Source organism: Boleophthalmus pectinirostris, unplaced genomic scaffold, assembly GCF_026225935.1.
Source record: "Boleophthalmus pectinirostris isolate CB_2022bp ecotype Guang Dong unplaced genomic scaffold, ASM2622593v1 HiC_scaffold_15, whole genome shotgun sequence".
Classification (NCBI taxonomy): Eukaryota; Metazoa; Chordata; class Actinopteri; order Gobiiformes; family Gobiidae; genus Boleophthalmus; species Boleophthalmus pectinirostris.
In genome coordinates, this window is record NW_026571070.1 from 20316967 (window position 1) to 20329455 (window position 12489).

Consider the following 12489-nt stretch of genomic DNA (forward strand, 5'->3'; position numbering starts at 1 on the left):
CAGGCATGAGTGTTCAGCCCCTGGTCAGGGACATGGAGCTTCTCTGTAGCTACTATATGAATTCCAGACTTTATGTCAAGATTAATAATGTTGGCAGATATTGAATTTCCCGTTCAAACAGCATTTAACAAGACGTTTAAAGTACTGTAGCTGAGTTTACTCTCACAGACCACATCACATATCTGCTTAATTGTAAACTGAAAGAACAGCAGAATAAAAGCAGACTTTGTGTCTCTGGGGGCAAATGGACAGTGCAGCTTCAGATTCATTGTGACAGGCATCTCCTATTTTCCACATCAGGATTGCCTGAAGCAGTTCTAGTCCTGTCTTTGGTTCTGACCTGGTTTTGTTTTTAAGAGCCATTGTGATATTCACAGTCTCCTCTATTGACAATTGAAATTCTTGTGGGAAATATGTATATATTTTTTTTACTATGCCTTTACTAATAGCACAATCAATTGAAATTATTAAATAATGAAACTACCAAGCTTGATAAGCTTTACTTGTTAACAAGTTAACATGTAAGACTTGGACTCACAGACATCAAAAGGTGTCTCAGGACTTTATCACTTGGCATGGTAAGTGTGTTTTCATATTTAGTTTTTGTTTGAGTGTGTTAAGAGGGCCTGTTCTAGAGAGCCATGGCCTCCCCTAAAATAGAGCTGCAGCAGCTGCAGTGGGGTGGGCCATATCAGACACTTCAAAGCTGTGCCGCTGCCCACTTGCTCTGATCAGAAGCTCTGATAGAGTAATGGGGCACTGAAGGTCAGTGATTGGTTTTGCAGTTTGTGTGTAATCTCTCAGCAGCCAGAGACCTCAAGAACTTTCCAGAAAATACATTGCATGGGACCAGGCCTACTTATTGGACTAATATATTACTATGAATCTTAATTATTAACTTATTAGTGCACAAAAGTAGGCTTCTAAAGGGCTCAACTGATTAAATCGGACTGGTTGTGATTCATTTGTAAAAGTCATAAATCTGTGGAAATACTGGAGAGAGCTATAGCTTGCAAGCTACAGGAGATCCCTACACTAATGGCATGGCAGAGCTTCAATTATGGTTTTAACTCCAACCCATGAAAACATGACTACAGGTAGAGAGTATAGACTAAGCCAAGGAACAAAAAAAAAAAAAAAAAAACAGGGAACAAACAAGGTGCAGGTCAAAAATAATTTTCAGAGTAAAGACCTGTATCACATCTGTTCTCAGAGCCACAACTCTAGGTCTATATCCCAAAAGCTTCACATTTCAACAGATTTGAGAAAGCAACTTGGCAAAGTGACATTCTGAACCTGTCAGTGGCTCAGACTCCCATCTCTTCCTAAAATAAATAAATATGTCTAAATTGTCAAATAGTTAACCACATCATTTAACCTAGACCATTCACTCTCCAATACATTTTTCTCGTTTCAAATTTAGTTCACAGGGATTTACTTAGAATCCAAATTATATGGTTATGAAATTGTGTGTCTGATTTACACCTGTTCTGCCATATCACAACCTCCCTCTTAATCTGACACACGGGTGCCATCTACTGGACCAGTAGGCTATAGAATTGTGAAATTAGTGGTTCACCTCTAATTTATTGTAACATTAAAAATAGACTATGCACACATGTAGGCTATATTAAAAATATCTCACAAATTTAAAATTATCTATTAAATTATAGATTGGGCTATTTGATAATGTACACGGAATTACTTAAACGCTTATTGGCAAATGGACACTTTCAGTGTAACTGTAAAATTTGTTAATAATTTTGAATAGAACTAATGGAACTAAAATAAAGTATTTTACATTATGTATTCATTGTTGGGCATCTCATCAGTGAAGGAATGCATCTAGTCTGTTGATGTTGTTTCTGCAGGGAGAAATATTCCTACGGACAATTTCCGGAGACCAACAGCTGCTGTGCTGCTAAGCTAAAATCAAGCGCCGTCACCACTCCATTTTTCCCAGCTGGTAGGTAAGAAGTGGATTCTTGTGTTTGTTGTCACATTTGTTATAGTTCTTTTCTTGATCCTTAGAATAATATGTGGGATTTCTTAAGCTAAAATGACACAGCTCTGAATTTAATCGTGTTTTCAAGACTACATTGCTAACAACTTAGCATTGCTATCGCTACCTAACTGAATGCCTTACAGTTTGCCAAATCAAGAATGCTGTTATGTGAGTTAAAACGAGATCATTAAAAACCTTATGAGCATAAATTTTAATTTAACGTACAGTATATTCATTATGTGGAAGTTTTTGGGGTGTTGTTGTCAATGATGGCTGCAGCGTTAAAAATTACAATAAAGAAGGTGGCAGTAGTTCCACTGCACTAGAAATTGTAAGACTGAAGTTAGAAGATCAGACAAAATAAAGCACCGTCATATCTGACAAATCTAACGCGGATCGTGTTGTATCTCTACGGTTTATATAATGTCGTTTCTTATGTTTCTTTTTTTGTTTGTTTGTTTTTACTTCTACAGGGTATTCAACACGAAAACAACATGGGTAAGTTTAAAAAAAAAAAAACCGTTCAACTTCTGGATAGACAGGAACTAAAACAGAAAGAGATTTTTTAGAATTGCAGCAATTTGTCAAAAGTATACCTCCAACATTTGTCTTACAGCTATTAACGTCATAACTGTAATGTCTTGTAGATGGTGAAGAGAGAACCTACGGTGGCTGTGAGGGTCCAGATGCCATGTATGTGAAGTTAATTTCTTCAGATGGCCATGAATTCATTGTGAAACGAGAACATGCTTTGACATCTGGAACTATCAAAGCTATGCTAAGTGGACCAGGTACGTTTCTAAGATTTGGCAATAAAATGCATAGATATATATTGTACTATATGTTAAATGAGATTGTTTTATTTGGTATCACTGACTGTTTAAACATATCTCTGCATCTCTCTTTTATGTACAGGGCAGTTTGCTGAGAATGAAACCAATGAAGTGAACTTCAGAGAGATTCCTTCTCATGTTCTCTCTAAGGTCTGCATGTACTTTACCTACAAGGTCCGGTACACCAATAGTTCAACAGAAATCCCTGAATTCCCCATTGCCCCTGAGATTGCATTGGAATTGCTCATGGCTGCAAACTTTTTGGATTGTTAAGTGTTACTTTTTTTTTTTTTTTTTTTTAGATGTTTTGAGTATTTAACTAAGTTTTTCATGTACCTCATAAAACAGAAATGTATCAATTTGTTTTACGTGTATCATTGTTGTTTGCAATGGCATCCTGTCATAATTTTATTATTATTAAATGATTGAATTTAAAATAACTTTGGACGACCTGTGTTGAAGTCCTGGAATGTTAAAAAGATGCCCACCCCTGCCCGCTATTGTCCCCTCACCATTGAATCTAAATAAAAACATGTGGTGAGATCTTTGGAAGCCTCATTACTGCTTACTGATGCACAGCACACTCTGCATATAACCAGCAGCAGCAGCAATTCTTAATGAAGCAGATGCTGAAGGGTGAATTGGGTCAAAATCTGTAAAATGTGTTGAAGATGAAATTATTGTCTGTTTTTGCAGTAAATGGAGTTATATGCTCAAGTTTTAAAATGACATTACAAAGGCATCCATTTATATTTTACTTAGGTTATCAGATTAAATAAAGAAATCTTTTTTAAAATGGCTTTTGTTAAAACGCCAATTTAATTACATTTTATATCACTATGGCACTGTAAATAAAATGTGAGAGGCGTAGGCAGGCTGTGTGTGTGTTTGTGTGCTCTGCCTTGACCGTAATGTTCTCCCTGGACTGTTGTCTTCTGTCAAAACAACGTGAGTCACATGACTCCCTGACGTACAGCGCTCAGCTCTCCGCTGATGCAGGGGGTTTCCATCATGGCGTCGATGCAGGTGAGATACATTTGACAGCGATCTCATATTTAAATTCAGCATAACACTGCTTGTTGCATCAACCAATCTAATTTTATTTTAAGTATGCACCTTTTCCCTTGCTATGACTACAGACCGTAAATCAGGGTTGTCTGTACTAAGCTGTCAACAGTTAGCGCTTAGTGTTGCTAGCAATACAACTAGCTCATCATCACCAATACCGACAACCTTAGCAATGATATACGTTTCCTGCTACACAGTTGTGTGTTTAATAGTGAATGTAACGCCGTTCGAACACATCGATAAATACTTAAGCGATGGATCACAGTAACTGGTGATTTTGCCGATGTTTTTATAGCGTCGATATATTATGATTTAACCTAACGTTACTGGGTTGCTAGCTTACGACAGTGCGCAGGTTTGGTACTTTCAGTTTCCTGTTAAGATGAACAGGTGTATTCTTTAAGCAAGAAAGATGTAAATTTAATAACCTGCTTTATTCAAATGTTATATTTTCTCCTATAGCCTACACATTAAGGAATTAAAACTGACTGTTTACTTGGCCTTTCAGGTTTCCAGTAATCGTTTGTAGTAGTTCTATCATCTATTTCAGTGAGTAGAGTTAGCGTTAATTCGTTTAGTTTGACATCATTGTTTGTAATGTATGCTTGGTAACTAGTATTTACTTATTATTTGTGATTTTTAATAAACTGATTGGGTTTGACTACATCCAGTATCTTTGATTGAGTTGTGACCCCTATTTTTCATGTGTTTATTACTATTTTTTTCTGTCAAATATTTACCACTGTTTGTTTTTAAATTATTATTACAGAAACGGTTACAAAAGGAATTACTAGCCCTGCAAAATGATCCACCCCCAGGAATGACTCTCAATGAGAAAAGTGTACAAAACACAATAACACAGTAAGTAAGACCTTTACAGAAATATTGGGCCACAAAGTCAATTTGAACAAAAGGGTGATGACTAGAAGAGATGAGTTGAGAATGCTCTGGTAACATCCAGATGACTATTGAGAGGGAAGAATTGGGGTCATTTCAGAGTGACTGGCAGCCCAGACCCCACAGGAAAGTCTCTAATGCTTAGTGTTCATCCTAATAAAATATTAATCAGATGACATGCACCACTTGGGCTTAGGTAGCAAGAAACTGAGACTGCTGCGTAGCAGACTTTTTCTGTCTGTCTCAGTGTCCTATACAATTTAAAATGCCATGTGTTTGCAAACCACTTCTATCATTATTATAGTATTATGCTATTACTTTGTGTTGTTACATTTGTATTGTGGCCAAGACAACATTTTTTGCTAATTATGGAAACTATTGTTTTGGTTTCAAGATTCTAGAAGTTGTGCTTCACATGATAGGTCTCCCAACCAGTTTGTCTGGCTTTTACGCAAAGTTGGAATCTTAAGTTTGGATGCAATGTGTGGGTGTGCTGTTGTCCTATTTATGTGTGAAAAGGTCATTGTTTTAAAGGATAGCAGCTGAAGAGATATGTGCTTTATCTTGGAACTTGTAAATGTATCCTTTTCTCCACTAAATACCTCAGTACTTGCCAAGCAATGTGGAATTTGATCATGTTGTGTTTAATATATCCATGCGCTCCTCCTCAGAGTCATTGACTGTGGGGGTAGGATGAGTCCGATATAACATAAACCTGTATGTGTGTTTGAGAAAAATGGCTGATCACTTGACCACTAGGTATTAAGTGAAGGGACTGTGACCTTCTAGGGAGAACGAGACCTAAATGCTAAGCTGCCCAAGGCTAAATTTGAAATGCCTTCTTTGAACAATAGCTGCTAGTCACTTTGGTGCAAAAAACTAGGGCAGATACTATGATGACCACTCCTCTTGTTATTATATATGATTATCATTACTTACATTTTAATAAAAAAATATTCAAAACAGGACTTCCGAAGCCCGGTCAGCAATGTTCTGTTAGCTGTTCAAAATAGATGTGGTTCACAATGATCAATAAAGTATCACATATTTCTAAAGCGCTGAATAACCCATTGGGGGTGTAAAATGTCACAGAAATGATTCAGTCTTAACACTCTTCTTTTCAGACTGCATGATACTGCTGATTCTGAATAATGTGTATTGTTGGTTTGGTAATATATTTGAATTCTTTTTTAATGGTGTAAATTAAATTGCACAAATCTATAAAAATAGTTACAAATAACTGTGCCTGACATTGATGCATCCATTTATTGATTACTAACAGAAAAGAGGTCAGCAATAGTCACAACCAATATGTTGCCAAGGACAGCGTTAAATTATTATTTGTTGTTTGCCAACTCCCCTTGTTTTGTAACTTTAACATTTTAATGCTTCTGTGATTTCCAGGTGGATTGTAGATATGGAGGGAGCCCCTGGCACTCTTTACGAAGGAGAAAAATTTCAGCTGCTTTTTAAATTTAGTAGTCGTTATCCTTTTGATTCACCTCAGGTAAGCTGCATTTTTCGTCATTTTGACTTTTATCAATGAAATATTCTAATGAAACTGCAATAACTACCGAAATGCCACAGCAGCAGATTAATAGCTCAGGCACCAAGTGAATTAGTTTTATGGTACTCAACCATCCTAATTCAATTGTCATTTTCAAGTGGGCGACCTATCTAAAAATTGTAAGAATAAGTAGAAAATGAATCAGTGAGATCGGGCTCACACATCCTTCAAATATTTCACATGCAACAATATAATATCACAAATATTATTATGATAAAAGCATTATAATGATTTAAAAAAAAGATAGTGCTACACAGTATGTTATCAACCAGTTCCTTCCCCTTCAATAAATGCAAATAAAGTATATATAGATGCATTACATTATCTAAACTCTCTATCTGCTTCATATCTCTGATATACATGCTGTCATATGTCGCGGGAGGCCTGTTTGGTGCCAGGCGGCTGTGACCCATTGTTGTACTGCATTAACTGCTTTACCATTCAGACACACACCATCTTTCAGCTTTGTGACCCAAAGCGCTTATCAAATTCCATTCATCTACCAACTCTTGACAACTGAGTCAGTACAAATGTTGAATAGTTTGTTTTTTTTGTTTTGTTTGTTTGTTTGTTTTTTGCTGTATTTTTCTGTAGTTTATTTCTTTCAAAACCTAAGGCTGCCCAACCCTGGCCTCTTTGCTCTAATCCCGGAGCCCCATTTCAAAGTTTACACAGCCACAGTTTATACTAAAGTCAGAATATATTCAGATAAAAAAAAAAAAACCCAAACTGTTATAAATCAAAGTAAAATCTAACCTGTGTGTCTTTATCACTGAAGCCTATGCAGTAGTTTTAAAGCTGGTGTCTGTTTCATAGACATGTAGTTGAAAACTAAGCAATGGTATGGTGCTAAAACCTATAAGTCCCACTTTGAAAAGTGAAATGTTTAAAAGGTAAATATGGTCGCTGGGGTACAATGAACAATCTATCCTGCTTCCTGTAGAAATATTTTTGGTATTCAAACCATCTACCTCAGGATTGCCACAAATCTTCTGACAAACATTCCCAGAATTAGAGTTGTTTACTAGCAAGTGTATGTGAAAGTGACTACAATAACATTGACCTATTGGACTGTTATTTCAACCACTACACATTTGTAAATAATCTGTTTGGTGTTTGTTATAGGTAATGTTCACAGGAGAGAATATACCTGTTCACCCTCATGTGTATAGTAACGGTCACATCTGTCTATCTATTTTAACGGAGGACTGGTCGCCAGCCCTCTCAGTGCAATCAGTGTGTCTTAGCATTATCAGCATGTTGTCCAGCTGCAAAGAAAAGGTAGACTCTCATTAAATACATGCCATGCTCATTTATCTTTGGTATATACTTTCTATTAATTAATTGAACTCCTTTTTACAGAGACGACCCCCAGATAACTCATTTTATGTAAGAACGTGTAACAAAAATCCAAAGAAGACAAAATGGTGGTATCATGGTAAGCATCTTTTGATTTCAATTGAAGCTTCACGTTTATCATTGTTATTTTACTTCTTATATATTTGACTTCCTTCCACAGATGATACATGCTAATGTACAGAAACTTTGTAATACATGTAGATTAAAAGGAGTCCTACTGAACTACGTAAGCACTTTTTAAATCATTCAGTCTTTGAACTCTGACCTATGACTGGCACAGTGGACTACATGCGTCGGATGCTTCGGACTGCATTTTTCAAAGGGTGGACGGACGCATGTTTTGGTCAGTTCTAATATAAAGGAACGTTTTAACCCACCCTGAACGGACTGGTAGTAATGCAGAAAGGAAGCATTCATAGTAAGATAATTATTCTTGTTTTAAGGTTGTTGTTATTATTATTGTTTGTTTTTCTTTTTATTTGTGTGAGGATGCAGTCTAAAAGGTCCTTGTGTTGTGCAATAAGAACTAATGGATGCATGCTTGGGCCTACAAATCCAAATTGTTTTCCGGGAGAGATTTACCAGACACAATCCCAGAATAATGCTTCAAGTTCATTTGTTGTTTTATTTTCTACTCTTATATGCACTGTGAAAGTAAATACAGAATCGGCACTATCAGATCACTTATCCTAACTTGCAGATGCACTGTTGAAGTCCTCCATGCGGTTTCGATGTTACATGTGTTTGATTTGTAACGATAGTTTTCAAAGGTTAACAGCATTCTCTATTGGACAGAATGAGGTACAGATGGGAGTTTGACAGAGCTGTTAGTCAGCTGACACAATCATACAGTCTGACCGAACGCGTGTAGTGTTCATATGTCTAGGCTTCAAGATGTCCAACGGCGTCTCTCTTCCATATTACGAATGTGTGTAATGATCATTGTCACATGGTCTGTTCTTAATTGTGTGGATTTGTTTATGCTTTAACTCTGTCTGATTTTTAATGTAAATTGAGTAATGTTTATTTTTCCATCTAGCTAAAGAGTTGTTTCAATGGGTCAGTAGAATTTATATTTTTATTTAATTTAAGCTTTTGAGGTCAGAAAGGTAGAGGAAAAAGAAGAGTCACAGTGATAAAGGACTATGTGATTTCCTGGTCAGAGTTTTTGGCTCAGGTACTTTTTCAATATATAGATCAACTCTAAAAAGATAACCTATCAAATATTTTGAATTATATTTTCACCAAAAGAGACTGTTATGTTGTAAAATAATAACATGTCTGAAAATTATTGTACAGTATATACAATTGTTGGATGATGTAAACTAAATTAGAAGAGGATGCATTTTTTTATTTACAGCAGGGTGGTGATGATAATAGGAGTGCTTTATTTCAGTGAAGTTTTGAGTGCTTATTATTAGGATATGTACAGTCATATTGAAACACAAATTTAAGTAGTTTTTGGTGGGGATGCATGCCATTTTAAACCCTACTTTTTCTTATTGGCATTGGACATTGTGACAGCTATATGTCTTTCCATTTTACTAATTATTTATGGAATTAATATGATAAAACCTCACATCTGGAGGCTGTGTGGCTCTAGGTCTTTTCGGGCTGTAATCACTCCATTCCTAAAGTTTATCGCCATCCAGTTTAAGATACTTGAATTTAACATCTTTATATTTTGCTTTTTTTCTAAGGTCTGTTTGAGTTTCATGAATGTGTGAATGTGATACTGTAGAGATTATTACAGCACATGGCTTTCTCTTACTATAACTTTAAAAAGTCAACTATAACCAATGAATATTTTTAGCTTCATTGAAACCATCTGCTGAAATCTGCTGTAAGGAAAGACTTGGGAATTGTATACATGCAGTCAACAGTTTGAGCAGTAGATTAGGTTGATTTGGGAATGCTTTGAGTGAAATTGTTTCTGGGGGTTCGATTGTGTCATGTTTTTCCTTTTCTTTTTGGTTTAGTTCACGCAGTTTGTTATGAGTGATCAACACTAATGAGGGTGTGTTTATTTATATTTTGACATGTGTTCTGGGATGTGCAAGCTCCATATAATAGGTGCCTGTTCATTTTCATAATCAATAATAAAAACAAAGATTCACTTTTAGTAAAGATTGTTTGGCTTTTTTAAAATATGACTTTAACTTGGAATCAGTTGAATCATGTGTGTGACACTTTTTACACAATATAATTTCACAATATAAAGGCTGTTCAACCTTACCGTTTTGGGTTCCAGCCAGCTATCTGAAAATCACAAATCAGAAAGATGACACAATGCACAAACTGTCTTTCAATAGTGAACTATTTTAACTAGTACATTTTGGTCTATTCATTATCTATGCCACTATCATAAGAAAGTACAGAGTTGTTCCTGTCCTTGAAATGAAAGACATGGCTTAGAATGTTATTAGTACAGTGACTAGCATGATAAGACTCTCAACATAATTAGAAATTGTTTTCTATTATGTTTATGATTGTGGATAGAAATTTACACAGGTCTGCAGCCTCATCTCTGTCTCTGACTGTATCTACCATCACCAACAGGACTGGAGGTGAGTAAGTGTGTTTTAGTTTTAATTTAATGATGAATTAATTAATTCAGAGTTAGCCTTAATAGCATCATCTTATTATACACTTTTAAATAATTTATTTTAATACATTGAGAAATATTTATTTATCGCGACAAATGCAAAATTGCGCCATCTGCTGGTCATGCCACCATAGGACGCTATCAGAGAATTAGACACCCCGTAATTAAAGATGAGCTACATCCATTAATTTTGTGTCATGCATTCAGAGAATATTTGAGACTCGGCTGCAAACTTAATTTGGCCAATATATCGTTCGACTGTTAACTCAGGTGTTTTGCAATCATAACTTTTAATGGTCAAAGTGTCGCCGTTTATAAATATACACTTTGGTTAAAAACTATAAGAAATCTGACACATTCCAATTTGCATTTTTGCAGTTTTTCCATCTTATAAAGTTGCAATGCTGAGGGCAAAGCAGGACGAAACCATTGGTCAAAGCGCGGGGGTGCGCTATTCATTCAACAGTCAATCGTGAAAACCGCTTAGCAAGCGACATCTAAACTAACTTATAGTTTGCCCATGAAAGGAAAGATGTGCCTTTTAAAAACAACAGACAAAGCTACCCTGCATCCCTCGAATTTTAGTAAATTTCAATAGTTTGTTTGTTTGACGAATAAGGTGGTCTGCCCCCACTTCATCCAGTTCTCTTTAGTGTTTGCCAATGTTGGAGGTGTAACTGGGGTCTGGCCCTGGATTAAGGTAAAATATAAGATTAAATGCTGTCCATTTGTAGTCCTGTAGTCTTCAGGAGATCCGCCACACAGTTGCCAGTCCGTCTATGATGTTGCGGGTGACTGAAACGGCCCAGACTTTGGCGGAGGATGGGCCGTGTGGAGATGCTAGCAAAGGGGTATTCGGCCGTGCAGCCATGATGAGCTTTAACCGGCTAAACTAGCGTAGCTGGATGGAGCTTCATATTTTTAGACAGTGTGGCCGTTTGCAACGATAAAACCTGTAAATGCATGCATTGTTACTGAGTCTTTACTCTTCATTTTAGTGACTGACATTTGCAATAAACATCATAATTGTGGTTTTATCTTTATCTTTCTGCTTAGCACACTCAGTTCTGTGGGTTCAGGGGTTGAGGCTCTCCCTTTCAACCTTACGTTTCATATTATTGAGCAGCTACAATGCACATTTTCAGTGTACCAGTGTTTGTCACCGAATGAATTTTGACATGCGTATACAAATAATAAACCAGGCTGTGGAGGTGGTATCCTAGTCGTAAAATGATAGGCGCACTGTGATCCTTCAACGCTGTTTGTGATATTAAAGGGATTTTTGGAGACCTTTAGGCCTGTTCATAAATAATGACATGTGCATCAAAGTTTGTTTACCATTTACTTCGCTTCATGGTTGAAAACATAGGCCTGCAGAATTGTTGAATTTGTAAAAATTTTGTCCACAGGAAACATGCCATTTACACAATATTAGATATTCCCTTCTTTGTCACATTATGTTGTAATAAAAATATCTGTCACATCATAGGTGAACAAAAAATAACTGATTGTTTCAGTTCCTGTTTGTTCATGTGTGATTGTGAATTTAAACCTTTATTTGTACTTAAGCTTTTATTTGTATTTATTCATACATCCAGCCTTTTTTGACATAAGACATGATCAAACATCCACTGTCTTGTTGGAGCCATCACAGGATTGCTTTTACTGGAGCGCTCAGCAGCAGTAACATGAGCAAAGCCTCTTCAATAAAGGGACATTGTCTGGTTGTATTAGCCTTGGATCAGAATGTGAGATAGGCCCAGAGCTGCTCAGTTTGAAGTCTACCCAGTCCTTGCATGCAACTTCACATTAAACTAAACTGCCACAAATGGCAAATCTGCCAGAATGGAACCCAAATATTTTCTGTGAATGTTAAGCCTGAAGTTTTTGAAGAACACGTTTTTTATTTTGCTGTTATTTGTAGAAAAAGAGCATGGCTCAAGTGAAAGTACAGACCTCGGCACCCCTGGCTGGTCCTGGCCTCTCTCCTGGAGCTCCTGCAGCGGCCGTGGCCAGCCCCGGAGCCCTGAGTCTGCAGCCCTCTGTCAACGGCACCAGCCCAGCCCCAGCCCCCACATCCGGCTGCCCTGCTCCTGCAGGCGGATATGGGGACACCCCTGTGTCTGCTTCACCACCAGGTACACTCCAGCATCAC

General features: G+C 36.8%; 3 protein-coding genes across 5 annotated transcripts in view; all 3 read left to right on the forward strand.

Moving 5' to 3' along the window:
• The first annotated feature begins 1838 nt into the window (after positions 1–1838).
• On the forward strand, positions 1839–3385 carry eloca (elongin C paralog a). 2 transcript variants are annotated; one of them, XM_020925708.2, is made up of 4 exons: positions 1839–1970; positions 2479–2503; positions 2653–2796; positions 2921–3385. In XM_020925708.2, exons 2-4 carry the CDS (start codon positions 2500–2502, stop codon positions 3109–3111), a joined length of 339 nt encoding a protein of 112 aa, XP_020781367.1. In that variant the 5' UTR covers positions 1839–1970; positions 2479–2499; the 3' UTR covers positions 3112–3385. The 2 variants fall into 2 exon arrangements, with proteins under 2 accessions (XP_020781367.1, XP_020781368.1); XM_020925709.2 differs by having other exon boundaries at positions 1880–1966.
• A 381-nt stretch (positions 3386–3766) lies between these two features.
• On the forward strand, positions 3767–9856 carry ube2wb (ubiquitin conjugating enzyme E2 Wb). Of its 2 annotated transcripts, none has more exons than XM_020925618.2 (6): positions 3767–3864; positions 4676–4767; positions 6208–6310; positions 7496–7651; positions 7733–7808; positions 7890–9856. In XM_020925618.2, exons 1-6 carry the CDS (start codon positions 3832–3834, stop codon positions 7901–7903), a joined length of 474 nt encoding a protein of 157 aa, XP_020781277.1. In that variant the 5' UTR covers positions 3767–3831; the 3' UTR covers positions 7904–9856. The 2 variants fall into 2 exon arrangements, with proteins under 2 accessions (XP_020781277.1, XP_020781281.1); XM_020925622.2 differs by lacking the exon at positions 3767–3864 and adding an exon at positions 3955–4177.
• Positions 9857–10873: 1017 nt separating this feature from the next.
• Positions 10874–12489, forward strand: part of stau2 (staufen double-stranded RNA binding protein 2) — a 56006-nt gene continuing 54390 nt past the window's right edge. The window contains exons 1-2 of the mRNA XM_020925676.2: positions 10874–11034; positions 12259–12472. Of these exons, the coding sequence (XP_020781335.1) occupies positions 12268–12472 (205 nt within the window). The 5' untranslated portion in view covers positions 10874–11034; positions 12259–12267. The remainder of the gene's footprint in view (positions 11035–12258; positions 12473–12489) is intronic.